This window comes from Dendroctonus ponderosae, unplaced genomic scaffold (assembly GCF_020466585.1).
Source record: "Dendroctonus ponderosae isolate FM_Combo_2020 unplaced genomic scaffold, Dpon_F_20191213v2 Dpon_F_20191213_1, whole genome shotgun sequence".
Taxonomy (NCBI): Eukaryota; Metazoa; Arthropoda; class Insecta; order Coleoptera; family Curculionidae; genus Dendroctonus; species Dendroctonus ponderosae.
The window spans coordinates 29,464,780-29,491,662 of NW_026017110.1; the positions used below are offsets into that span (position 1 = coordinate 29,464,780).

General features: G+C 33.8%; 2 protein-coding genes across 2 annotated transcripts; both read left to right on the forward strand.

Moving 5' to 3' along the window:
* Nucleotides 1–992: 992 nt before the first annotated feature.
* Nucleotides 993–23,715, forward strand: LOC109541552 (acyl-CoA Delta-9 desaturase). Its single transcript, XM_019910432.2, has 7 exons — nt 993–1,171; nt 20,074–20,372; nt 20,430–20,578; nt 20,637–20,824; nt 22,862–23,044; nt 23,102–23,311; nt 23,391–23,715. Exons 2-7 carry the CDS (start codon nt 20,075–20,077, stop codon nt 23,587–23,589), a joined length of 1,227 nt encoding a protein of 408 aa, XP_019765991.2. The 5' UTR covers nt 993–1,171; nt 20,074; the 3' UTR covers nt 23,590–23,715.
* A 1,944-nt stretch (nt 23,716–25,659) lies between these two features.
* Nucleotides 25,660–26,317, forward strand: LOC109541544 (stearoyl-CoA desaturase 5-like; the record flags this gene model as incomplete). Its single annotated transcript, XM_019910420.2, has 3 exons — nt 25,660–25,816; nt 25,874–26,022; nt 26,078–26,317. Coding segments are annotated over 3 exons (498 nt in total), but the record flags the coding sequence as incomplete, so codon positions are not given.
* Between the last annotated feature and the right edge of the window lie 566 nt (nt 26,318–26,883).

Below are 26,883 nucleotides of genomic sequence, written 5' to 3' on the forward strand. Positions count from 1 at the left end.
AGAAAAATAAAGATCTAATTTGGTGGCGTCATTTGCCTTTGGGTTTTTATTGCTTGAAGCTTCAGTATTTTACTGTTTATTTGGTTTTTAGCTGTACTGTCTTTTCGTGTAAGTTCCAATGTTCCTCTGCCTTTTTCAGTTCACTTTTGTCTAACGAGCTTATTTTCTTTCGCTGCTTTAAAAGCCAAAACAATTTCTGCAAAGTCACCAAAGCATCATTTTCCCACATTTCTTCATTCGAAATACTATTTTCCGTTGAAAATCATACCACCATTATCGTACACGCTAAGTGTTTATCAAGCTTTGTCAATAAGAGCTGTTGATTTTTGGGCATTAAAATGGGTAGTAAATACCCGCTTTCATAACCATCACCGATATCTGAAAAATATTCTGAAAGTATCCTTTGGTAAATATTATGAAAATTGTCTTTGTGGTGGTTAAACACTTAATGGCAAGTGCTTGGATTGTTGGCACAGCTCATCAATGCAGAACAAATTTGCATTGCAAACATGTACAAATCCTCTTAAACTTGACTTCTATTTTTTGCATCGGCGTTAATTTGGTCGTTTTTTACGGGCCGATTTTTGAGAAATTTTGAAAAATACATAGCAAGCCACGTCTGAAGATGGAAGCCACTCATGCTTGCGAAACGTCAGAGTAAACTTATAAACGCAGGAAAAACTTGCCAGTTTTAAGGAGTGATCGTTATTGTTAACTAAAAATTCGAAGAATTAAAAGTTTAGTAATATTTTAAATAAAATGACGCTATGATAAGTATGAGCACTCAGATTAAAAATGTTGGTCCTTACTGACACAGTTTTAGAGATATATGAATAAATAAAAATATATTAAGTACTCAAAGCATTGATTTACTGCTAAACTTTATTGACTCCAAACCCACTTTGCTAATTTTTCCTTAATGTATTTCAAACGATAGCAAACAGTCACTGTTTAGTTTGCGGTGTGAAAGAATAAAAGGAAACGAAAACGACACTTGTTATCACTCGCGCGTTTGTGGACGGTGGTGCTCGCGGTAACCCAAAAAATCTGCGTGCGTGGTACCAGAAGAGAATTTCGATCCGGTGCGGAGATTTCCGTCATATCTTTTGTACATCTCGGTGCGGTGCACGTTTTTACTAGAACCCGGCTAGAGGCGACTTTAAAAAATCAGGTATGAATAGAAAGTACTTTTAGTTTTAACTGGAGCGTGTACGCTGGAAAATTGCTAAGAAAAGTGGATATTTTCACTAGTTTTTTTCGATTTAAATTGCCGATTTTTAAATGCAATATATTCTTCTAAGGAAACGACTTTGGATTTAGATTGAAATTTTCTTCGAAACGTTCTTCGTTTGTTTTTCTTGTGTTAAACATTCTTTATTTTCCACAAGCACATTTTACTTAAACTGTGCTTTCATACATAAAAAGACACGCTGTTTTTTTAAACGCATCTGAAAATTTGAATGCTTTAAGGCCCTTTATTTTTGTTTCTGCCCATTTCAAGCGATTTAATCGGCTGTTGCTTAAATTTTCAGCTGAAAATGTTAAACAACGTGTCTTTTTTTCTCTATACCTAGAGAATTGAACAATTATAAACATATATTTTCACCAAACAATCAATGTGATGGCCATAAGCTCAAATTACCTTTAATTATGAGGCAAAGTAGATTACAGTGTTTTCTAATGGAACAGTTGTGTATTAGTTATTGCTTTCTCCCGCAAATGGCCAGATAAATAAATAATTAATTATTTTTGCATGTCGTTTTTTCTCCTTGGAAACTGTATGCACATAATATTCACAGATACATGGTAAAGTATGAAACGCTTGGCAGTGGTTTTTTCTGTTCCACTATTGATTTTTTTCTAAATATTTAACTTGCCGCTTTTAATTCACTCCTTTTCTTTGTGTGTTTTAGTTCAAATAGTCCAATTTTCTTAAATTCTTAGTGAATTTTATTTATTGTGAAACTATTCATATCGTTTTGTTTTCGTGTTTGCCTTAGTATTTATCTTGTTCTTTAGTGTTTTTGTCAGTTTATGAGTTCGTTCTCTGCAGTGGAAATTGTAGTATTCATTTTCTGACTCGTTTAAGCTCCTAAAATCTAATTCACAATTTTAATCGATGCAAAATGGGCAAAAACTAAAATCTTGGCGAAAAAACAACTACCTGAAAAAAAAATGCTAACTAAAGAAAATGAAGGTTATTGCGTGTTTTTAACTTTTATTTGGGGCTTTAATGATTAATCCTCATGTCCGTATTGATAATTTAATAATTGTGTTCTCCAATAAAAATACTAATAGAACCGTTCGTGTAGATTAAGAAGTTTAAAGTGTACTTTTGAACGCTTTAGTAAACCTCTAGAATTTTGCCTTGTGCTCAATAAAGAACCAGTAAATTACAAAATTTGCCTAAGTAGTTCATCCTGTATAACGCATTTAGTCGAGTTTATTTTTAGCCTTAATATGTCGAAACAACTATTAGATGGTTTTTCCATTTTTTGTGTTTTCCACTGTGAGAACGTTTTGTATTAATTTTGTATTTCTTGTCGCCTTGTTTATACTTTAGTTAGTATTAGTTTTACTCCTTAATTGAACTTGCAAATTTTCTTGAATCTTCTTTCATACGAAAATTCATATATTTTTTAGATCAACTATTACTATAAATATACCCATAAAGAATATTCTGACTCTCTCCCTCTTAGTCAATGTTCTCAATTTGCCCTAATGTTTGTCTAAATTCGGTCAAATTTTAAATGATAAATTGATAAAAATTCAGCTTTTTCTTCTGATTGTTCAGTAATCTTTAATTGAAGTTTTTATTTACAATTTTTGTTAGCCCCTGTGTTCGTTCGAAGCGGTTCATCACATTTTTGGTGAGTTAAATACATTTTCAAATCGCAAATTCTAATTTTTGTGCATTTAGCTGTTATGTTGTTGCTTTAGCCTTGAATGCTAAATTGAGAAATATCATCATAAAACAAAAATGTTTGTTCAATAAATGTCCAAAACCATCCATTAAATTTGAAAATTTTCCAAAATATCCATTTATGTGAAGCTTTGCCTAGTTGGATCCAACTAGAAGCTACTCTAGTTGGATTTGTCTGTATTTTCCACCAAGTTTCACAATTTGCTCTAATTTTTCGTATTATAATTTCGCTCGAAATTTAATTGACGAATTCAATAGAGTTTTCTCTTCTGATTATTCAGTCATCTTTGATTGAATTTTTGTATTTACAACTTTTGTTAGTTTCTATGTTTCTTCGAAACTGTTCATCAAATTTTTTTGGAGTTTAATTTATTTCCAAATAATATAATTTTTATTGCTTTAGTCTTGAATAAAAAAATAATAAGTCTGTAAATAAACGCTCAAAGTTTTATGCATTAAGTGGCAATGCCTTAAACAGAGCTGAAACTTGTGTTCAACATTAAAACTTCCAATATATTGCGTTTTTTCAGTTTTTTTGGAAAAAGAACTTTTCTGCGAATAAAATTCCCCTGAAGATTGAACTTGCCTCGGTCAAACTTTAACTTTTTCTTCTCTCATCTAAACTGTACAGTGCAGTAGAAATGTTTGCCTTATCGGTTTTCTTTAACTGTAATCATTTAAATTAAATTAATTACAAATGACAAAACTTTCAAGATTCAACACAAGATTTAAAGTATTCCGTTCCTGCTGGATTTCTCTGCTCTTTTCTCTAAATATGAAAGTTTTTTCAAACTGAATTAATTTACTTTTAAACACTAATAGACTTCTAGACTTTTGGTCTTGTGTTTAATAAACACCCTGTATATTTCTAAATTTGCTTCACGTATGTATCAACAAAGCAGTTAATCTTGTTAAGCCATTTAGTCCAGTTAATTTTTCTCTTTAATTGGTCGAAACAATTATTAGATGGTTTTTCCATTTTTTGTGTTTTAAATTCAATTCAATTTTTTCAATTTTCTCTTAACTTTCGTCTAAATTTGATAAAAATTTTATTTTATGATTGTTCAGTCATCTTTAATTCCTGATGAATTTAATTCATTTTCAAACCGCAAATGGGGGAATTTTTATGTTTTCGCATTGAGCTTTTATTTTTGCTGCTTTCGTCTTGAATGCAAAATTAGGAAATCCCATCATGAGACAAAAATATTTCTTCAATAAATGCCCAAAACCGTCCATTAAATAAGTGGCAAGCCTTAAACAGAACTGAACGGAAATATCCGGCGGTTTTTTAAGTTTTAACTTTTAATTTTTATTTGGATGTTTACAACTTTGAGAACTTCCGTAATTTTTGTATTAATTATTTTTTGTCGCCTTGTTCATACTTAGTTTTACTCTTTAATTGAACTTGAAAATTTTCCAGAACCTCCATTCAGATGAAGCTTTATATAATTTTAAGATCAACTATTTTCCGTAAGTAGGTATATTCTTACTCTAGTTGGATTTTTCTGTATTTTGCACCAATTTTCACAATTTGCTCTAATGTTTCGTATTCTAATTTCGATCGAAATTTAATTGACAAATTCATAAAAATTCAGTACAGTTTCCTCTCCTGATTATTTAGTCAGCTTTAATTGAATTTTGTTATTTATAATTTTTGTTAGTTTCTATGTTCCTTCGAAGCTGTTCAGCACACTTTTGGTGATTGGATCATTTTCAAACCGGCAATGTGAGAATTTTTAATTTTACGTATTTGGACTTCATTTTTGTTGCTTTAGTCTTGAATAAAAAAATAAGAAATCCGATTAGGAAACACAAAAATGCTCAAAACTTGTTCTTTCGTTGAAAAAAATAAGGAATAAAATTCCATGGAAGATTGAACTTTTCCTCGGTCAAACTTGAACTTTTTCTTCCCTCATTCAACACCATTCAGTGCAGTAGAAATGGGTGCTTCATCCGTTTTCCTTCACCGTAATCACATCAACTAAATTAATAAAAAATGACAAAACTTTCAAGATTCAGCACAACATTCAAACTGTTCCTTTTCAACTAAATTCTCTAAATATTCGTTGGTTGATGCATTATTGCTGCCAACAATAAATAGCCGATAGATCGAAAGCTATTATTCACAGTCGCTTAAATTATTTGAGGTCATTTAATGATCTACAAACCTTATAACGGATGTGCAATTAGAAAACAGAACACTAAAAAGTAGCAAACGGACTTTCGGGTCGTAACATGAATAATTAGAATTGACTGTTTGCACTTGTTAGGATGTTTACCGATACCAAAATCATTAAAAGAGATGGATGGAATCTAACCAGTTTCCCCATTGCGGATTGTTTGGTTTGCGTCCTTCAATATGTGTGAATTCTTCCATTTCGGCAATTTTTTTCACAGATTTTCCACAGCGTTCTTATATAAGAATATTTGCATTCAGCCTCATCATGTTAGTGGTGCGTGGCCTTTCTTCGCATCAAAAACTATTCTTCGCGATAAATACTATTTTGTCATAACAAATGGGAATTGTTATTGTTGCAAGAGCATCGGCCGGTTTTTATCGATAATGTCAGGTAGATTGGGAAATTTGCATGTAATTTGTGCCAGCGGGGTCACGTACTCATCAATGAGATTTCTTCACTTGGTGGCCAATCCATTGGGGGGAGATAAATACAAAATAAATATGTAATAATTGGGAAATACTGAATAATAATTTTATTGGCGCGTGGAAACGGTTTCAGTAGCAGACAGTCCATGAAGAAACTGAAGATCCATTTTTAATATTTAACTTCACTTTAGCACTTGGTTTAATTTATTTAACAGCAATATCTGATGGTAATTTTCACACTTGACTTGAAAAACCAGAAAAGTGTCATTGGTTGCGTTGAATTCTATTTTCCGGCCTAGTTAACTTTGTTCTCCAAATAGAAACTTTTACCCAACTGAGTTCTTTCTTCTGAAAACGTATCTTTCCAACTGAACCCCCACTGAAGTGGCGATTTGAAATTTTCACAATCTTTCGGAAAATCATTGACGCTCAAAACTGCTGAAAACTTTATTAACATTGCTTTGATTTTCTTCCGGCTTCATAAAAATTGGCCTTAAAGCAAAAGCTCTGTGTTGTTAATTGCTTCGGTTTGAATCTTTCAAACCGAAGCAATTAACAACACGAAATTTAGAACACATTTAGAAAACTATTGACTCTAAACTTTCACAAAGATTCATTAAAATTGCCCAGAATCCTAATTTTTTTCTAGCCCTGTAAACATTGGTCTTAAAACAGAAGATTTTACTCAGTGGCACTCTCCCATTTAAAAATACCTGTCCTGGAAACGGAAGCAACTGGAATCTTAAAATTTTCCCAATCTCCAGTCGATATCTAATTCTAAGCTTCCTGGAAAACTCACTCAAAGTTCCAGCAATCCTAAGTTTTGCCGGCCTGGTATAAATCGGGCTTAAAGTAGAAGCCCTTACCCAACTGCACTCCCGCTTTGAAAAATTCACATTTTTGAAACCAAAGCAAATGGCGAATTGGCAATTTCACCATCATCAGAACACAGTTGCCTTAAAAGACCCTGAAAGTTTCATTAGAGTTGCGTTGAATTACATTCCTTTTCGGCCTAGTTAACTTTGTTATCAAAATATAAACTTTTACCCAACTGCGTTCTTTCTTCTGAAAACCGCATATTCCAAACTGAACCCAGTAGCAATTTGAAATTTTCACAATCTTTTGGAAAACTATTGATGCTTAAAATTGCTGAAAACTTTCTTAACATTGCCTTGAGTTTCAATTTCTAAGGGCCTCATAAAAATCGGTTTTAAAGCAGAACCTCTTAACCCACTGCGCTCGCTCTTTTAAAAGTTTGAATCTTCCAAACAGAACCATGTAACAACACAAAATGTAGAATATGTTTAGACGGCAATCGACGCTAAAGTTTCACAAAGTTTTATTAAAATCTCCCGAAGTCCTATTTTTTCCTGGCCCTGTAAACATTGGTTTTAAGACAGAAGCTCTTACTTAGTGGCACTCTCGCATTTAAAAATTCCTGTCCTCGAAACCAAAGTAACTGAAAACTTTTTTCACAATCCCCAATAGACAGCTAAGTCTAAGCTTGCTGGAATTTTCATTAAAGTTTCCCGGAATCGTAATTTTTGCCGGCCTGGTAAAAATCGGGCTTAAAATAGAAGCTTATTCCCAACTGCGCTCCCGCCTTGAAAAATTCACATCTTTGAAACCAAAGCAAGTAGCGAATTGACAATTTGACCATCTTCAGAGCACAGTTGACTTAAAAGACCCTGGAAGTTTCATTAGAGTTGCGTTGAATTCTATTTTTTCCGGCCTAGTTAACTTTGTTCTCAAAATAAAAACTTTTACCCCACTGCATTCTTTCTTCTGAAAACCGCATATTCCAAACTGAACCCAGTAGCGATTTGAAAGTTTTACAATTTTTTGGAAAACTATTGACGCCCAAAAATGCTGAAAACTTCCTTAGCATTGCCTTGATTTTTAATGTCTTCCGGCCTTAAAGCAGAAGCTCTTACCCCACTGCGCTCGCTCTTTTAAAAGTTTGACCCTTCCAAACCGAAGCAAGTAGCAACACAAAATTTCGAAACAGTTTATAAAGCCACTGACGCTAAGTTTCAATAAAATCTCCCGGAATCTAAATTGTTTCTGGCCTGGTAAAAATCGGGCTTAAAGTAAATGCTCTTACCGAACTGCGCTCCCGCTTTAAAAATTTAATATCTTTGAAGCCGAAGCAAGTAGCAAATCGTCGATTCCACCATCTTCAGAGGAAACTTGACTTGAAACTCTGAAAGTTGCATTAGAGTTGCGTTGAATTCTATTTCTTTCCGGCTTAGTTAACTTTGTTCTCAAAATATAAACTTTTACCCAACTGCGTTCTTTCTTCTGAAAACTGGATATTCCAAACTGAACCCAGTACGGATTTGAAATTTTCACAATTTTTTGGAAAACTATTGACGCTCAAAATTGCTGAAAACTTTCTTAACATTGCCTTGATTTTTAATTTCTTCCGGCCTTATAAAAATCGGTATTAAAGCAGAACCTCTTAACCCACTGCGCTCGCTCTTTTAAAAGTTTAAACCTTCCAAACCGAAGCAAATAACAGCACGAAATTTCGAATATGTTTAGAAATCAATTGACTCTAAATTTTCACTAAGTTCCATTAAAACCGCCCGGAATCCAAATTTTTTTTGGTCTGGTCAAAATCGGACTTAAAGTAAAAGCTCTTACCCAACTGCGCTCCCGCTTTGAAAAATTCACATCTTTGAAGCCGTGGCAAGTAGCGAATTGGTAATTTCACCAGCTTCAGAGCACACTTGACTTGAAAGACGCTGAAAGTTTCATTAGAGTTTCCCGGAATGTTAATTTTTGCCGCCCTGGTAAGGATAGGGCTTAAAATAGCAGCTCTTACTGAACTGCGCTCCCGCTAGTCGACTTTGGTCTCAAGATTGAAACTATTTCCCAACTGCGTTCTTTCCTCTGAAAATTCGCATTTCATCTGACTGCGATTATTTTGTTATCTGAAGATGAAAGATATTTTGAGCAACTTTTATTTTTCAAAAAATCCCCTGCTGCCCCTAGAAAAATTTCTGTCAAAATCCAAAATGCATGTTTTTTGAGCTCAATGGATTGTTTTCGGTCTTAAAAACCCTGTCATTTGCATATTTCAGGTGTTTGAGTCTTAAACAAAGAAAATATCGTCGGTTAAAGATTGTGACCGTCCAAAAATCCCTTAAAATGAACATAAAATACAGATGTTCGGGACCTGAAGCTTCCAGCGTATTTTTCAACGAGCTCATTGCGTTTCTCATTCTCTCTTTGAAGAAACAAAGTTTGATTTTAACCCTTCTTTATTTACATTGTAAGCAATTAACTACGAAAAAATGTTCAAATTCCGTTTCCATTGCTACAAACTTTTTTGAAAAAAAAGTAAAATTTAATTTTATGGCCTCGTCTTCACCTGATAATTTACTGTTTTTGTTTTGTCTGCTGTTTTCTACTGCGCTTAATCCTACGTCTGGAATTTCATCAGTTTTTTTAGAACGTTGACTTTGGTCTTCGGTGAAAGCAATAAAAGCTTTCTATAAAGCTTAGAATGTCTGCTTGCAAGCAGATCGTTTGCCCTTGATTTATTTTTAAAGCGTTAGTTTTATCTCTGGAGAACACATTTAGTCCCAGATTTTTTAGGTTTCCTCATTTGTCCGTAGTATAGCTTTAGTGTTGCACTGTCTACTGTATAATTTCCTTTACGTTTGTTTTGTATTTCTTCCTAATTTTCTTCATTTTCAGCATCTGCGTAGGTCCAGGACTAATCGAAAATGTGATATTAAATAACAACACGAAGACTTATCAGGATGTTGTTCTTAACTGAATCTGTCTATGCCCTACTACTGTTGTATTTTTGTTATGTGTTTTCTCTATGACCACTTAATTGAGCTGTGTGGTTTAGTAATCTCGATCTAAAAGTCCATAAAAACTGTATAATTTTCTGAGCCGCAAGCGTGTTTTCCTGCATTTCCCATCCAATTTCCAATATCTTTGCATATTTTCCAATTATTTTTTTAATGTTTGGGTCTCTAATTCTTTAGTTAAACCTTTCATCTAACTTTCTTTGAGCACTCGTGATTTTCCAAATATTCATGTACATTTCCACACATTTTTGGTAATTTCCCCGCTAAATTCATAGATTAAAACATAAAATCCAGCTAAATGCGGATTACCAAGTATTATTTTACGATGCTCTCGATGATAAACCGAATGTTAAATTGCCTAAATTGCTTTCATTTCTCTTTGTTTTCCAATTCAGCCGTCCGACTTTTACTCAAAACGCCCATTAGAACATCATGTTTTGCTATTGTAAATTCATAGCCGATTAACACTTGCAATGAAGATCAACTCGACTTCAAATTTTTTATTTGCGGCTTTCTCTTCTCATAGTAGCAGTCGAGTGTTGGATTGGGCACTGACCAACCTTCACCTACTAATATTGACCCATTAGAAGAAATTTTGTTTACCTTCGAACGAATCCTGGCCAAGAGAAACAGTTGACAAATTTTACCGAACGTCTTCGTGCAATCAGTCACGACCGCTCCTTTTATGTGTTTTTTATTGACAGATTTAGGATGAAGAGTAAAAGGACAACCGACTTAGAAATCGGGTTTTTAACTAAGTGCATTAACATATTTTAATGTTCCTCGCAATTAATCCAAAAAACTTAATTACAGATTAACTACTGATTTATAACCAAGAGCCAGAAGCTTTTTTGATCGGTTAACAAACTGTTGCAAATGAAATACATACAGGATTGTCTAGTTTATCCGCCCTTCGAGCTTCGAGTTCAATGCAGAAATATTCCTTGCTTCTCAATGGTGTTTCTTAGGCAAACTTGAAAAATAGACTGTAACTAATGAATATTCGGGTGCTACTTTGGATCAACGTAATTTCGCCAAGGCATGCAAGAGATGAACCAAAATTTTGGGCGATTGTCGCCTTTATTGAAGCCGATCCTCTTGACCGTTATCAATAAATTTCCATTGACAGTGAAAAACTAGCTGGCAAACGAATGCCGAATATTTCAGTGGCATCATTACAGTTGGAACTTTCTCCGAATTACAACAAATATGACCAATAATTAATAGCAAACCATCAGGTACCATTGCAGGCAACGACCGTGAAATCTCGGACAATGAAAGTTCTATTTCTTCTGCGCTTCTTCAATTTTAAGTGGGGCGGGTCAAGTGCGCATTCCATCTCATCACTTTGCGTGCTCTTAAGGACTGTTTGGGTGTGATTAATAGCGGAACTGGAAAATTAATAGCTGAATTACTCACTAAAATTAGGGAAAATAAATCTATTTAATTCTGCTCTAGTGGCATAGTAAATCTAGAGTTCGCATGTTTTACTAGTTTTTTATTACTAATGGACAATTAGCTGCAGCTAATGGTTAAATCTTCAAAGTTTTTATGAGAGAAAATGTTAGTTTTTTTCTACGAAAAATTGCATAATTACTCAAGAAAGCTGCAAACGTACTTTATCTATTTCTTAAGTTAAATTGACGAGGTTTATGTAACTGGCTTCTGGTCCTCATGCTAATTATTTTTTATTTTTTTTGTTAATATTATTATTAATATTCTTTCCAACAGAGAAGGCTTTAGGAAAAAATTTAACGATGCTAAAAATGAAAGAAATTTCCTCCAGTACGAGTCAAATAATCAAAATTTTTCAAGTTAATTAGTTTTAGATCTGAGGGTTAATGAGATTTGATTTATGTTCTTTTAATTTGTGACTTTGAAACTATCTGCAAATGCCATCCGCCAAACGAGTTTCTTCAAGTACTAATTTGTAGTTACTATTTTCGATATAAACTGAAAATCATCAACTGAATTGAAAAATTCGAGAAAATAGAAAGAAAACCACAAAATAAAGCACTTGAAACTAGTTTTGATGCAATTTAGCAAAAGGCGATGTTTAGCTCAGGGTATTCCTTATACGAAGGAATATCTTTAGTTTACCTCAACTATAAAGTAGTAACTAAATTGGCAAACTAAAATATCAGAGAAGAAACAAGGGATAAAGCCAAGAAGATAATTAAAAAGAAGGATTAAAAATGTGACAAACATCAGTTTCTAACTTTAGTATGGAAATTTCGCAGCAAGTAACATATTTAAATGGAAATTACGGCAAAAAGTCAAAGAAAATAACATTTCTTAAAAACTACGAAAAAAATTAAATCGACGTAAAGCATTAAGAATAGAAATTAAAATATATGGAAAAGTACTGACTTTTTTTTCTAGACAATTAATTTAAGATTTTGTCTATCGATCCTATGGAAAGCTATCAACTCAATCGATGGTCAAATAGATACTTTTGAAAACGAGAGAAAACAAGAAAAGTTTTCCTCCTCATAGGAAATACAGAGAAATATACCAATATAAAATTGTACAAAATACATATGTAATAAAAAGTGTGCAAATAATGTGAAATGTTAAATCTACATTAAAAATCCCACACGCAATTTAAAGATGACACTTTATAACAAACTTATTTTTCAAATTTTTGCTTGAAAATAAAAATATGTTTTGGTGAATTTTGGTGAAATTAATCCAAGTTAGTTTCTGATGCTAAGAATAACTTCTTATTTCAGTTAAATTTAAAACGCTGAAGTGAGGAATAAATTAACAAATGAAAGCCTCAGAACAGAGGACAGAGGAAGAACACACTAATTCGTTCGTTAATAATTTAAATAAAAATTCAACAATTCTAAAATTTATCTAAAAGGAAAAACAAGACATAAAAACAGGAATCAATGCACTTTTAGCAACCACAAGGCAAAGCCAGTCTATAAGGAAAGTGATAGTCAAAATAATCTAAGCGACGTAAAATAGAATTAAAAGAAATAATTTATTCAAAATTAATAGTAAATCTAAGGTTCTTTCATGTCGCAATTAAATTCGTTGCTAATAAATAGGAGTGAACGAATTTACGAATTAGTAATTAATATGTCCAATAAAAATTTAAAAATTCCAAAATTTCCTCCTTAAAAACAGGATCTAAAAAACAGGAATCAATGCTCTTTTAGAAGACAAAGCCAGTCCATAAGAAAAGTAAAGAAAACTTAACTAAATATGCAAATTATAGGAGAATAAGTCATCTAAGCAACATAAAACAGAATTCGTTGCTAAAACATAGGAGTGAACGAGTTTACGAATTCGCAACTAATAATTTCAATAAAAATTTAACAATTCTAAAATTTATCTAAAAGAAAAAACGAACATAGAAAAATTGGAATCAATGCACTTTTCGAAGGCGAAGGCAGTCCATAAGGAAAGTAAAGAAAACTTAACTAAATATGAAAAGTAGAGGATAGTACGTCATCTAAGCAACGTAAAATAGAATAAAGGAAACATGTATTCAAAATTAGTAAATCAATGGTTTTTCGTAATCAATTCGTAATTATAAATTACAATAAAAATTCAAAAATTTCTCTTAAAGGAAAAACAGAATCTAAGAAACAGGAATCAATGCACTTTAAGAAGACAATTTTAAAACTAGTCTATAGGGGACTAGATACTAGGGAAAATGAAGAAAATGTAACTAGATATGAAAGGTAGAAGAATACGTAAATTCAAATGAGAATAAAATTCAATGGAAATTAAAATAAAAAAATTACAAAATTTTCAAATTAATTTTGTCTTGAAAGTTAAATAGAAACGTTCAATATAAGAGAGATAATAGCAAATATTTGCCTTTGTAGCTAGTAGCGACAAAACTAAGAACGACAAGAAAAAACTCTGAACATTACAAACAAGGCTTTCTATACCATAAAAAAGGCTATTTAAAGCCTTAAACTTGACATTAGGAAAATAAGTAAATTGTCCAGTTATACGCTTCAGAAAAGTGAAAAGGAATCCATTGAAAATATGCTCGAAATGCAGAAGTGTGTGAAAATTAGTTTCTAAAAAAGTGATAAATCTGTTATTTGTCAGATTTTGGCAAAAACCAAATTTATTCAAATTTCAGGTATGCATATAGAAGATATTGAAGAAAAATACACTTCTGAGATTCGATGATAAATGGATTGTAATCGATTAAATTAGCAAACTGGTCCTAATGACTGTACATTTTTTATTAACACATCTTGTTGATTCGATTTCGAGCAACGATTAATAGTTTGGCAACCAAAAATCAAAACCTGTGAATTCTGTTCTGAATCAAGGCCTCACTCACTTAGGATCAGTGAATTTGCAAACTATTAAATCCAGTAATTTACATCGCAAATCAGTTACTTCCTGCATTTTTCATGCAAGCACTACCTGGTTTCCTTATTGCTCTTGCTGAAATCCGCTTGATATTTTCAGCAGCGATTTAATTTTTCCATTGAATACAAGCTTGTGATGATAATTCGTTTCACTCATAAACGTTTCAATCTGTTTCCAAATTTTTCGAGCTCAAATAAGTCTATTTGTAGCCGAGAAAAATGTCGATTATTCAACCTTCACCGCGGAAAAATGTTAGTTTATGTATTCGGCACAGTTCAACGATTTACCAATACAAAGCTATCCAAATACTATGTTGTACCTACGAAGATTGATGCTCATAATTATGACAGGAGTGTTGTGAAAAAACGACGGTCATAAGTTTAATGTCCAAAACCAATGACCTCTATTGACTTGATGTTTTCTCTTCGATTCAAGGGCTAAAACATTAGGCCAAATATGCTCACATGTGCACGTACATTGTGTGTACGTTTTGAAACATTCGCTAATTTTGTTGCCAATTGTATTTTTCATATTTCTTTGCGTTGCCTCGAACTGGCCGTCAGTTTCATCATAGAGAAAGGACTGAAACTTTGCGGCTGTTCAATGGAAGACATCTTGTTGTTGATCAAATCATAGGTGAATGAAAACTGTAACCCAAAGTTAATCAACACGTTGATCTTGCTTTAACTTTGACGACATTCATTCGAAAGCACAATTAGAATCTAATATATGACGATTTTATTATGTCAACTTCTAATTTATTGAAGGTAGTTACGCCCAGGACTTCAGCGTTAGTTATGTGGACGGACAGATTGGAAAAAAAAATTGTTAACAAACGACTGAAATAAACAAAAAACGACACAAAGAAGTTATATTTATGTGATGGCCAATACAAAAACGATTTTTTGAAAGTTTATTCTCGTTCCAGGAGAGAAATGAACTAAACTGAGCAGAATTTTCCTTATTGTTTTAAGTTGCGAATGTAACTTTAGCAAGAACAAATTCCTAAAAACCTGATACTCCAGTCAAATGGAATACAAATGAAGAATTCTCAAACGAAGTTGAAAATAGAGAAATTCGCAGTTCAGATTCATATCTCTATCAATCTCTATCTCAGTTCAATCGAGGAGCCTTTCACTTTAACAATCAACATAAGAAAATTATTTGCTAATAATTTGTAAGTTTTGTTGGAAGTTATGTATTTTCAGTTGCATAACCAGAAGCAAATAAAGGCTTATTTTTTTATAAAGATGGTGAATATGATACCTAAATTGTGGGTTTGGCAATCTGTATTCAAATTTGCTCGAAGCATGAAGAAATTAAGGCAGCAGCTAAAAACTAAAACTATAACAATATTGATAAACAAAAGAAATATATAGTAGAAGAGGAAGAAGATGTAACTGATGAAAAATGAAGACGAGGACGGTTTGGAAAATATGTACGTACTAAAGTAGAACCACCGGAAGATTTGGCACAAATGAGTAAGGAATTGGGCAAAAATTACATGTTATTGAGGAGAAACGAGGAGGAAATTAGGCCAGGTTTACAAATGAAAAAGATAAGAATACAAATATACAAAGGAAACATAGAATAGTAAAGAAACATAATATAACTAATGAAAAATAAAGACTCCGGCGAATTGAGAAACATGTATGTACAAAACCACTAGAAGATGTAGCACAAATGACTAAGAAATCGAGCAAAAACTGCACGTTATTGAGAATAAACGTGGCGGAAATTAGTGCAGATTTACAAATGTAAAAAGTAAGGACACAGATTTACAAAGGAAATAGTCAAAAGAATAAATAGATGTAACTGACGAAAAATGAAGACTCGAACAATTTGAGTCATTTAAATGTACAAAAGTAGAATCGCCAGAAAACTCAGCACAGATGAGTAAGGAATGGAACAAAAACTGTACGTTATTGAGAAGAAACGTGGAGGAAATTACGGCAGATCTACAAATGAAGAAGATAAGGACACAGTTATACAAAAGAAACATACAAAAATAAAGGAAGATGTAACTGATGAAAAATGATGCCTCCCACAATTTGATGCATATGTATGTAGAAAAGTAGAATCACCAGAACATCAGCACAAATGAGTAAAGAATCGATCGAAAAATGCACGTTATTGAAAGAAACGTGGATTAAATTAGGGCAAAAATTATTTTATAATAAAATAAAAATATATTATAAAAAATATTATATTAGGTCTGGCTAAAATCGGTAACTTCTACTTTCTCATTATGGCATTCCAAAATCATTAAATGCATTTATTAGCTATTACTAGTTTCGGTATGAATAGAATCCATTCATCATCATTTTCTGATTTTTGGGAAGGATTTCAGTTGATCGGTACCACAATTTACCGTTTGCAGGGAGTTAAATGAAGTTTTTTGCCTTCCACTTTACCGAATCGATTTGACCTGGAATCGATTCGTATTTGTTTCAGTACTAATTGGTGCCATTTTCAACCAATTCTAATGTCATTTGACACTTTTATTCAATTTTGAAAATTTCCCTTCCATGAGAGCCTGTATGTACAAACTTTTTCGCCTTCCCCTGTAGCTTACAGAGGAATTTTTTTTTGAACCGACCTAAGTTGATTTGTCATGTAACTTTTCCATATCTAACCACTTGTCAAGGAATAGTTCAAAAAAAAAATTTAAAAAAAGTTACCTAAAATTTTGGTGGGTTACGATTTTTCCGAAATTTTACCTTTTTTTACGAAAACAAAGATTCCTGTCGACAAAAGTTAATCTTTATAAAATCTCAGGTCCATCAAGCAATCAAGCATTATCGAACGGTATTTTTTCAATTTTCCAGCTTTCATAGTTTTCGCGAAAATCGCGAAAATATGGTTTCCAAAAATCTGTAAATATGTCGGTAACCAAAAGAGCTGAACTCAATCTATTCAGGCCAGTCGATTGGCCGTCTCAAGCTCCATAAAAAACTTGGTTTTAACTTTTTCGCTACGATCAATAAAAACCGAGCAATTGACAATTTTCTAAAAACATGCAAGCCTTTGGGGAAAAAATTTTCTAAATTTTTACCAATTTTGCGATGTCAAATTTCAATCAAATTTTGAGAAAGGGAGTCTTTACTGATCGAAAGCAATTCATTACACTTGAAAAATTACTTTTTTTCGAAAAAAATCCTTATCGGGACCAGAAGGACTCGTCCAGAGCCCGCTTTATGCAAAAATGTCCTTTTCGCAAAAAATGTGGTTGAATGTTTAATTTACATGGACGAAATTAGCGCCACTTAACTGTCTGGTTTGGGCTATGAAGCTTTAAAAATTATACAGAAAATTTAAGCAAAGAATCAACATTTACATTAGCAAGTAATATAATAAGTATAAAATTCTATATAAAAGAAGAAAGTATAATTCATCTCTGGATGAGTGTGTGGGTTGAAACACATGAGAAAATTGAAATACAGCAAAAATGTTCCGCTGTTCTTTACCTCATTTTCCAGTAATCCGAGAGGATAGTCCGACAGCCAAAGTTCGAATCGTATTTGGTGGTTCTGTTAAAACCGCGTTAGGAACAACTGAAATGCAAAAGAAGTACAGAAATGAGTAAGAAAGTGAGCAAAAATTATAACTGATGAAAAATGAAGACGAGGATGATTTGAGAAATATACAAATGTAGAACCACCGGAGTTTTTAGCACAAATAAATAAGACATCCAGTATTGAGGGGAAACGGGGAATAATTTAGGGCACGTGCTAGAAATTAAAAAAAATATTGAGGAGAAATATGGCAATGGGACAGATGCATTAATTTGTTAAAAGCTCTATTAATACCTGCAAACTTCTAATTTAAACTGTATTCAACATGGACTTTATGCTTAACGGTTGGGTCAAATTCTGAGCTGAGCTTGTTGCAAGAGCCAGGGCGCCAAAGAAGCCAAAACAGGATTTAGCACCACTTTTCAAAGAAACAATGTTGGACAATTCGTTCTGATTTATCTAAACGAGCGGTTCTCTATTCGTTTGTCTTCAGCTTCGGTTCAAATGTAACGCGCACTAGAAGGAAGCGAAGCGAACATGATCATTTTTACATTGATTCATATGGAGATGCGCTTATGGTTGAATTAAACTAGATTTACGTTATGCGACAGGCAGATACGTCAGAGCAGGCCTGGGTAACACTGTCTTGAGTTACGCTATTGAGTTGTTCCCACCCTCTGAGTTATAACTCATCGGTTCATGAGTTTTAAATGATTTATTAAAGCTTGACGAGACCCGAGACTGGAATTTTCACATCTAAGAAAAGGTCATCAACATTTTTTCTGGATAACGTTTTACTACTTTGTTCAAGCAACTAAAAAACTCATCTAGATTTTCCCGGCAAGAAAACTGAATCCAAAGAAAGTCGCCGAGCTTTCTTGTTAAATCGATATCTTAATGTTTTTGCATAAATGATTCAGTTTGCCAATATTTTAGGGATGGTGTTGTTTATAAATATTGACCTAAAAGTGACAAAACCCCAGTTTCCAATAGTTTTCCAAATAAACGATTATACACTTTCGCTTTTTCAGTTAGGGAAAATATTTTTGGAAAAACACCCACACATAATTATTAGGGTTTTGTCCATAATTCAAAGCTGCAAAAAGTTTTCCAAAAATTTGTGCAAAGCGGTTAAGGAGGCGAGTGTTCCAATAAAATGTATCTTATTATATATAATTTTTCACCGAAAATACCTGAATATTGTCAGTATTTTAAATAAAACTAAAATATAATGCGATTTTTGAGAGAAACTTTGTTAAAACTGGAAAGACCTGACAATTGAAAGAAAATTTTAAAATCTTCAGAGCGATGAGCTATGGGCGGATAATTTTACAAATGTTTTTTTTCTAAACTTTTACTCTCTGGTGGTTTTTTCAAGATAATCCTAATTACTTTCGGTAAAAAACTGAATAAAATTATTTGGTTTTTGTGCCAAATTCGAAGCTGAAATGGGTTTTCTAAAGTTCCCTGCAAACCGATGAATGAGGCGAATTTTCTAGCAAAATTAATTTTATGATTTTTGGCTGAAAAGATCCCATTATTTTCAGGAAAAAAAACTTTGAGTTTTGTTGTCGGCTTTGGGGAAAACCTTAATGGCTTTTGAGGAAATTTTCTTATAAATTTTTTACAAAACTATAAATTTATCTTGTAATTTTTCGCGTAAAAGACCTCCAGATTGTCAGTATTTTTAAGTGAAACTCTACAAAATAGAGCGTTTTTGAGTAGAAAGTAAAGCAAAAAAAATGTGTCAAAACTTAAAAACCACATTTTTTAACAAACTCTACCGTCTTCAGAGGAATGGAGGAGACGAAATTTCCAAATAATCTCTTATAAACCTTCGCTTATTGTGTTCGTTTTTTGATAGAAATTATTTTATTTTTGTTCCAAATTACAAGCTGGAAAGGGATTTGAAAACTTTTTACAACGCGACGAAGGATTCGAAATTTATTTCATAATTTTTCGCGGAAAATACCTTAAGATTGTCGGCAAGTTTAAATGAAACTTTAGAGAATTGAGCATTTAGAAGAAAGAGTAACTTGGCTAAAACTGGAAAATTCTGAAAATTTGAAGAAATTTTCAAAATGTTATTAATAAATGGCCCTTAAAATAAATATAACAACTAGTAAAAAAGTCATCAACATTTTCCCACCAACGGAACTGAGTTACTGCGTCGGTGCGTTGGGTTGACGCACCAAGCCACTTGCATATCACTGCGCCAACTCCTAAAAATTCACTGAGTTACCCAGGCCTACTTCAGAACAAATCTTTACGTTCACCTTTGGAACTGATTTTATGAACTTTTTCTAAGGTTTTAGTGGTTTTAGTACTTTGGAACCGATAATTTGTAGCCAAAAACATTTGCGTTACTTATTTGCTTTTGGCACATAAAATTACCATTTTATGTTTACAGTCATATGGTTTAATATTTAGATGAAGGCTATAATTGGAAACGTTAATTTTCCACTAATTTATTGCATTGTTTGAGGCGACAATAACAGAATTCTAAATTTGGTTTTACAACAAATATGTTATTGATTGGTTGTCTGTATGCAAAACGTCGAAATTCAATTCAAATCAAGTCTCAAAAAACACACGGTGAGCCAAAAATAGGTTTAATCCCGGTTTCCTAACTGAAAGGGGCACCCGTTTAATGTTACCACTATTTTGGCTCGCAATGTATTTCAAGTTCAAGTTCAAGCTTTGAATTAAAACTAGAACAATCAATTGAAATTTTAAATTAGCGCGAAGGTAAAATAAAACTATGCACGATGTATAAATCCATAAATGTATACGAAATGTGCTTCTTTCCCATATTTAATGTGCGTTCGGTTTCCAGACAGACTTGTTTCGTTTTAGGATGAGTAGCAATCTACTGACGAATATATCGTACGATTTGTTGTTGGCGTCCGAAAAAGACTGCTCGAGTCCCGAAAAAGATGAACCCAAGACAGCAGAAGAAAACAATTTAATCAACGGCCAATATATAGGACACCGAGAAGATGCACAGGGTTTGCTCAAAAATAACGATTTAGCAACCAAAAATATGGAAATTGTCTGGAAGAACGTGGCGATTTTCGTCGTTTTGCACAGCGTGACCGTTTATGGGTTATACCTATTGTTCACCTTCCAACTGAAGATTGCCACGGTATTATTTGGTAAGCATGCACCCGTTGGGCTAACCGACTTGATCACTTAATTGCTGGATTTTTTAGCATATTTTTACACAATGTATGCGGCATTTGGAATCACAGCCGGAGCTCACAGATTGTGGGCTCACAGGTCCTACACAGCCAAACTACCATTAAGAATTTTTCTAATGCTGGCTCAGAGTGCCGCTTTGCAGAACGACATTCACGAATGGGTAAAATTGTACCTTTTTGTTGAAGTTTGAACACCGAACAGTTTTTATGGGGTTTCAGGCAAGAGATCACCGAGTCCATCATAAATTCACCGACTCGGATGCGGATCCGCACAATGCAAAGCGAGGATTTTTCTTCTCACACGTCGGCTGGCTTATGTGCAAAAAGCATCCTGATGTTTTCACCAAAGGGAAAACTGTCGATATGTCCGATGTGCTGAATGACCCAGTAGTACGCTTCCAAAGAAAGTAAGTGGCCATTTGTGCAATGTTGCTTAATTTAATTTAATAACTTTGTATGATCAGAACAAGTACAGCTTTCTTAACTGTATAAAAATATCAATAAAGTGCATCCTAAAGGTTGAAATACTGATGATAAAAACGTGATTTTGCCTTAAGAAATCGGCAGTTAAATAATTCGATGGGACACTAATGGCTTTTTAATAACTTGGTTCAGAACCGAGAAACAACTGAGTTGATCATGCAGGCATTTTTTGCCAACTTATTGCAATTACTTGAAAAAATGCCGAATTGGTTTTTCACTGCAGTTAATGGATCGATTTGCCACATCGGACAATGGAAACAACCTTGTCTGGAATTATGTTGCATATTATTTTTAACATACATTTTTTTGGCAATTACTGTTGCATAACAGTGGCTTTCGACAAGGACTTTTTCAGGAGATTTAACTCCTACCGGTGTTAAAACATTGGATTTCAGGGCTAATGAGAACGAAGAACTGAGAAAAAAATTTTTTTTGACTTTCAATTTTCCTTTACTTATTCTTTTTTTATTCTTTACTTCAAATTTCCTAATCGAAATCGAATATCTACCAGTATTTTTCCTTCAGAAGTTCAGCTCAATAAATTCTCAAAATTCTCTTTTAAAGCTGGGACTTTCAGATACGATTTTTCAACATTTTATACAAAAACCAACATTACTTTTTAATCCATGAAGCTTTATTCAGAAACTTTTCTATTGGTTTTTGCATTTGATCTAAATGATTCAGCTTTGTAGTAAAATCATGAAAATTTCTAGTTAACAGAGTCTCCTCCGTAAATGTTTCCCCAATTTTTGTATTTGTGGTATTCATTAATTTTCTTAACAAAATTTTCGATTTGCACACATTTTGAAGCATAAACGTCGCCTTTCTTCATCTCGATAGGATAGAGCCTTTTCCAGAAGAAGTCCATGCACGATTACGTAAAAAAATGTTTCAAAGTAAAACAACTTAAAAAAAATTACATAAGTGTCACATGTTTAGGAAAGTTTACATAAGTGTTACATGTACAACATGTTTAGGGAAGTGATAATCTCAGGCAGGGTTTGGAACATATCTGCTCTCATCAGTTGGGTTTATACTGAAATAACACTCGCAAAATCCGCACTTTACACACAGCAACAAATCAACCAATAAATGTAAAATGCAGCTTTCGGGAGCTGATTTTCGTGATAAATCCAGCCGATCAGGGCTAATAGACTTCAATCGAATCCATTCAAGGGGTGCCTGGTATTAACACATCTTGAAATAATTGCATGCTCTCTTATGTGAGTATTACTATTATTATTATTATGGAGACTTTTAATAAGCGTTTGAACAAAAGCATACAAATCTGTTTAACGAATGGCATTTTTGACGGCGGTTTGATCGAGCAAAAATAGTTATTTAGTTCAATAATGTCCAAGAAAAAGTCATGCCACATACTAAGTGCAAACATTTTTATTAAACGTGCCTGTTTTTTTTTACTAATATTTTTCTACTATTGGCATCAAAAAAACATAAAATTCAGCCTTAGCTCCAAAAAAATGTAAGTTTGGTTTGTCACTTGAATTTTCGACACTCTGTATGCTCAAGCATTATCTTAAAATAGACTTTAAAACCTACATAGTCATTCAAGGTTTTTCCACTCTTTCAGCTTGAAACTCTGATTGTTTGGAGGTGCACCTTTTTTATTGACTTATTCATGCAAGGTCCAATCCGTCCATTCAAAGCATTTGCCTTTAAGCATGCTTAAATAAATGAGAAAGGGGTGCTGTGAAGCACAACACCCTGAAAATTTCAACTCCAAGAGACCCAAATCAGGAAATCTTGCTGGCCATTGCTAGTAGATACAAAAATCTACAACTTTCGTTGAAAAAGCGAAGGAAATTATATAGAGAGTTCATTTCAAGGGTCGCAAATTATTGTGGGTTCTTTCCATTTTCACCCCCCGATTTTCTGCTTGGCCAGGAACATTTTCCCTATCCGATCTTTCAACCGCCCCCAATAGACAATGTTGTTTGCAGATACTACCTTCCTTTGATTTTGCTGATGAACCTTACGGTCCCTACTTACGTCACATACTGTTGGATTGGAGAGGATTTCTGGACATCGGTGATAGTCACCTTTGGAAGATATGTGCTTTCCCTGAATGGCACTTGGTTGGTGAACAGTGCGGCCCACATTTGGGGCATGAAACCCTATGACCAGTGAGTTTTCACGTTGCGAAAGAAACTTAAAATCCCTAATTTGTCTGCCCTTTTCAGAAACATTAAACCGACAGAAAATAAGTTTGTGGCTGCTGTGGCCTTTGGAGAAGGCTGGCATAACTACCACCATGTGTTCCCTTGGGACTACAAGGCAGCCGAGCTGGGGAATTACAAGTGGAACTTTACCACTTGCTTCCTGGATTTTATGGCGAAAATTGGGTGGGCCACTGATTTGAAGACGACATCTGAAGAAATCATCAGAAAAAGGTAGACAGACAGGAGTTGAATGAATGCAAATTAAGTGTCCAGTAGCAAGTCTAGATGATAACTCTTTTTTGGCTTCCAGAATGCTTCGTACTGGAGACAACAGTTTGCGATTGACTCTCCAGAACCAAGAATCGAAACCGTTATCTGAGCGTGACATTCGTGCTCACAGTGAGCATCAGCATCCTGATGATGGAGACTTGATTTGGGGCTGGGGTGACAAGGACATGGACCAAGAAGAAATCAACGCAGTCAGAAGATCCAATAGGAAAAAAGCGTGATTTTAAGATTGAAGTGATTTCTTTTGCTGTAGAACATTGCAAGTTCATGTGATAATATTTATATATCTATTATTGTAATAAATAAATGCATTCTTGTTCATCAAGAATTGCTGGTTTGGGCGATGAGATTTAATTTTCATTAGACCTTTAGATGAGGTGAGTGCAACTGACTGAATGAAACTGAATACTCAAACGTCCAAAAGGGTCCCTTTAAAGTTTTCGCTTCCAATGCGTTAACAAACAAGTTTGAGCCTGTTTCCAAAACTATTTTTACACAGTAATCATCTACGAGTGGAATGCTATTTGCAAACTGTCAGAATGTATGCAACAATCGGGGGCCGAGTTTGATGGAGCATTTCGGATCTGAAGGCGCACCCAAAGTGGAACTGATCGTGCCTGAAGATGGCCGGCTGTCGAAACGCTCCGCCAAATGGAGAGCGATTTTCTATGTATTTTAAACGAGTTTGCGTCAAAATCCACCCTCAAAACTGCACAAAAAAACCGTGGGGGACACGTTCAACGTGATTAGACATGCGATTAGTTCAGCATTCAACTGTCACCGAGTGTCAAGGGGGCCAGTGACAGACGACCAGGGGGCTGTCAAGGTTGACAGCCGTCAACGAATTTAACATGAGCAAAGCGATCGGGGCCCAAAATGCATCTTTAGAAGACAATTTTTTTTCCTGCTGAGAAAGTTTGTCGCATAATTCGCAAAAAAACAGGCGCATTAAAAAATTAAAACTTCGTTGGCAAGTGCGCAATTTTTCCTAAAATCGTACAATTTTCAAATTTAAATTGGTTGAAAAATCTGCGGGATTGAAAAGTTCGAAGGACCAGTAAAATTCTACTGAACTATTTTTATCTTAAATAATTATGCGTTGGATGAATGCCCAACTCGTTTAAGGGCATAAATCGTTTGAGGCCTACGAGGGTTTGAATGTTACGTTAACGCTTTTCCTGCTGTGAGAAATTGAGTCGGATTCGAAAAATTTTAATTGCAGTGAAAGCTCAATTTTTTTTCAAAATGACAAATTTACAATTTTTAAATCAGTTTAAGAACCTGCAAGATTGAGAATCCTGCAGACTACTGAAACGAACATTTTCAAACTATCACACTGAAAACGAATTCTGCACGAAATTCGAGGCGCCAAAGATGTTTTCGAAAAAATCTCTCATTCCTGCAGGAAAAATCCGCGTATGGACCTGCAGGATTGACGACTCTGCAGGACTTTGGGTCGAATATTTTCTAACATTCACACTTTGGATGAATTTTAAACGCAATTTGAGTCTCCAAAAGACGTTTTTCACTTCATATACGTTAACAATACAAAAAATCACTTTTCTTGTATTGTTAACGTATATGAAGCTACCATCTCGGGCTGTAATAGAAAAGTTTACCTTTAACAGTTTTGAACCGTAATGAAAGGTTTTTTGGTTTCTATCTTGTTTTCCTTGTTTTGATGCCCTTTTTTGCCTGCTCTTTTAGTCTCTCGACATGGTCGTTTTCGGATCAAATCGTCCCAAAAAGTGAAATATCTCATTGTCTACCGTCTACTAAACAGTCTACTGAACGGCTTTCGAGAGATAACAATTTTGACTCAAAAAGCCTTCAAGTTCCTTCAAGTACCTTCAGAACGAAAAAGATTTGACTAAAAAACAGTGCAGGATAACTGAAAGACATTTTGTATTATTGTTTTATTAAAAAAATATCAGTTTTATATACAGATGAGAAAAATAAATATTTACAATTCAGTTTCATTATGCAACAAGTGTGGACATAAAGTTTGCATGTATTAAAACCCGGGATTAAATTTATCATTTTTATGTGCATTTTTATTTGTCCCGTCGATTGTTAAACGGCCTAATTATCCAAGGTTTATGTACCACTAAATGTGCGAAATGGTTCAGTCTCTTTCCATCTAATCAAATGAATTTTTCCGTCTTCTAGATCCATCTATTACCTACACCAGATCCATCTATTAAATGTAGGATGAAATTAATTTTGCATAGAATTTAGGTCAGCGAAGCCCAGTTTAAAGGGACGTTTTTAATTAAAAAAATTTAATAAAAAATGCACAGGGTTTACGCAAAAATAACGATTTAGCCACCAAACATATGGAAATTGTGTGGAAGAACGTGGCGATTTTCGTCGTTTTGCACAGCGTGACCGTTTATGGGTTATACCTATTGTTAACCTTCCAACTGAAGATTGCCAAGGTATTATTTGGTAAGCATGCGCCCGATGGGTTAATCGACTTGATCACTTAATTGCTGGATTTTTCAGCATATTTTTACACAATGTATGCGGCATTTGAAATCACAGCCGGAGCTCACAGAATGTGGTCTCACAGGTCGTACACAGCCAAACTACCCTTAAGAATATTTCTAAAGTTGACTCAGATTGCCGCTTTGCAGAACGACATTCACGAATGGGTAAAATTTTGATTTTTTGGTGAAGTCTGAACATACAGTTTTTATGGGGTTTCAGGCAAGAGATCACCGAGTCCATCATACATTCACGGAGTCGGATGTGGATCCGCACAATGCAAAGCGGGGATTTTTCTTCTCGCACGTCGGCTGGCTTATGTGCAAAAAACATCCTGATGTTTTCACCAAAGGGAAAACTGTCGATATGTCCGATGTGCTGAATGACCCAGTTGTACGCTTCCAAAGAAAGTAAGTGGCCATTTGTGCAATGTTGCTTAATTTAATTTAATAACTTTGTATGACCAGAACAAGTATAGCTTTCTTAACTGTATAAGTTAAATAATTCGATGAGGCACTAATGGCTTTTTAATAACTTGGTTCAGAATCGAAAAACAACTCGGTTGATCATACAGGAATTTTTTAGCAACTTATTTCAAGCACTTGAAAAAATGCCGAATTGCCAGTTTATGGATCGATTTGCCACATCGGACAATGGAAACAGCCTTGTCTGGAATTATCTTGAATATTATTTTTAACACACATTTTTTTTTTGTCAATTACTGTTGCATAACAGTGGTTTTCGACAAGGATTTTTTAAGGAGATTTAACGCCTAGCAGTGTTAAAAACGTTGAATTTAAGGGATGATTAATAAGAACGAAGAACTGATCAAAAAATGCCAATTAAAGTTCATATTTAGTGGCGTTTTTTCAGCCAAAACTGTACGGTTAAAAACGGGTTAAGAGTGCTTTTGATCTTTTTGCTTTATTAAATTACCCTTGAACATTTAAATACTAGTAAATATCAAATTATTTTTTATTCTTTACTTCAAATTTCATAATTGAAAACGAAAATCTACCAGTTTTTAC

Bases quoted from the DNA above. Each gene is read 5' to 3' on its own strand.
- LOC109541552 (XM_019910432.2), top strand. From the start codon at position 20,075: ATGAGTAGCAATCTACTGACGAATATATCGTACGATTTGTTGTTGGCG. The intron at 20,373-20,429 runs GTAAGCATGCAC...TGGATTTTTTAG, and splicing joins GATTGCCACGGTATTATTTG to CATATTTTTACACAATGTAT. The intron at 20,825-22,861 runs GTAAGTGGCCAT...TGTTGTTTGCAG, and splicing joins GTAGTACGCTTCCAAAGAAA to ATACTACCTTCCTTTGATTT.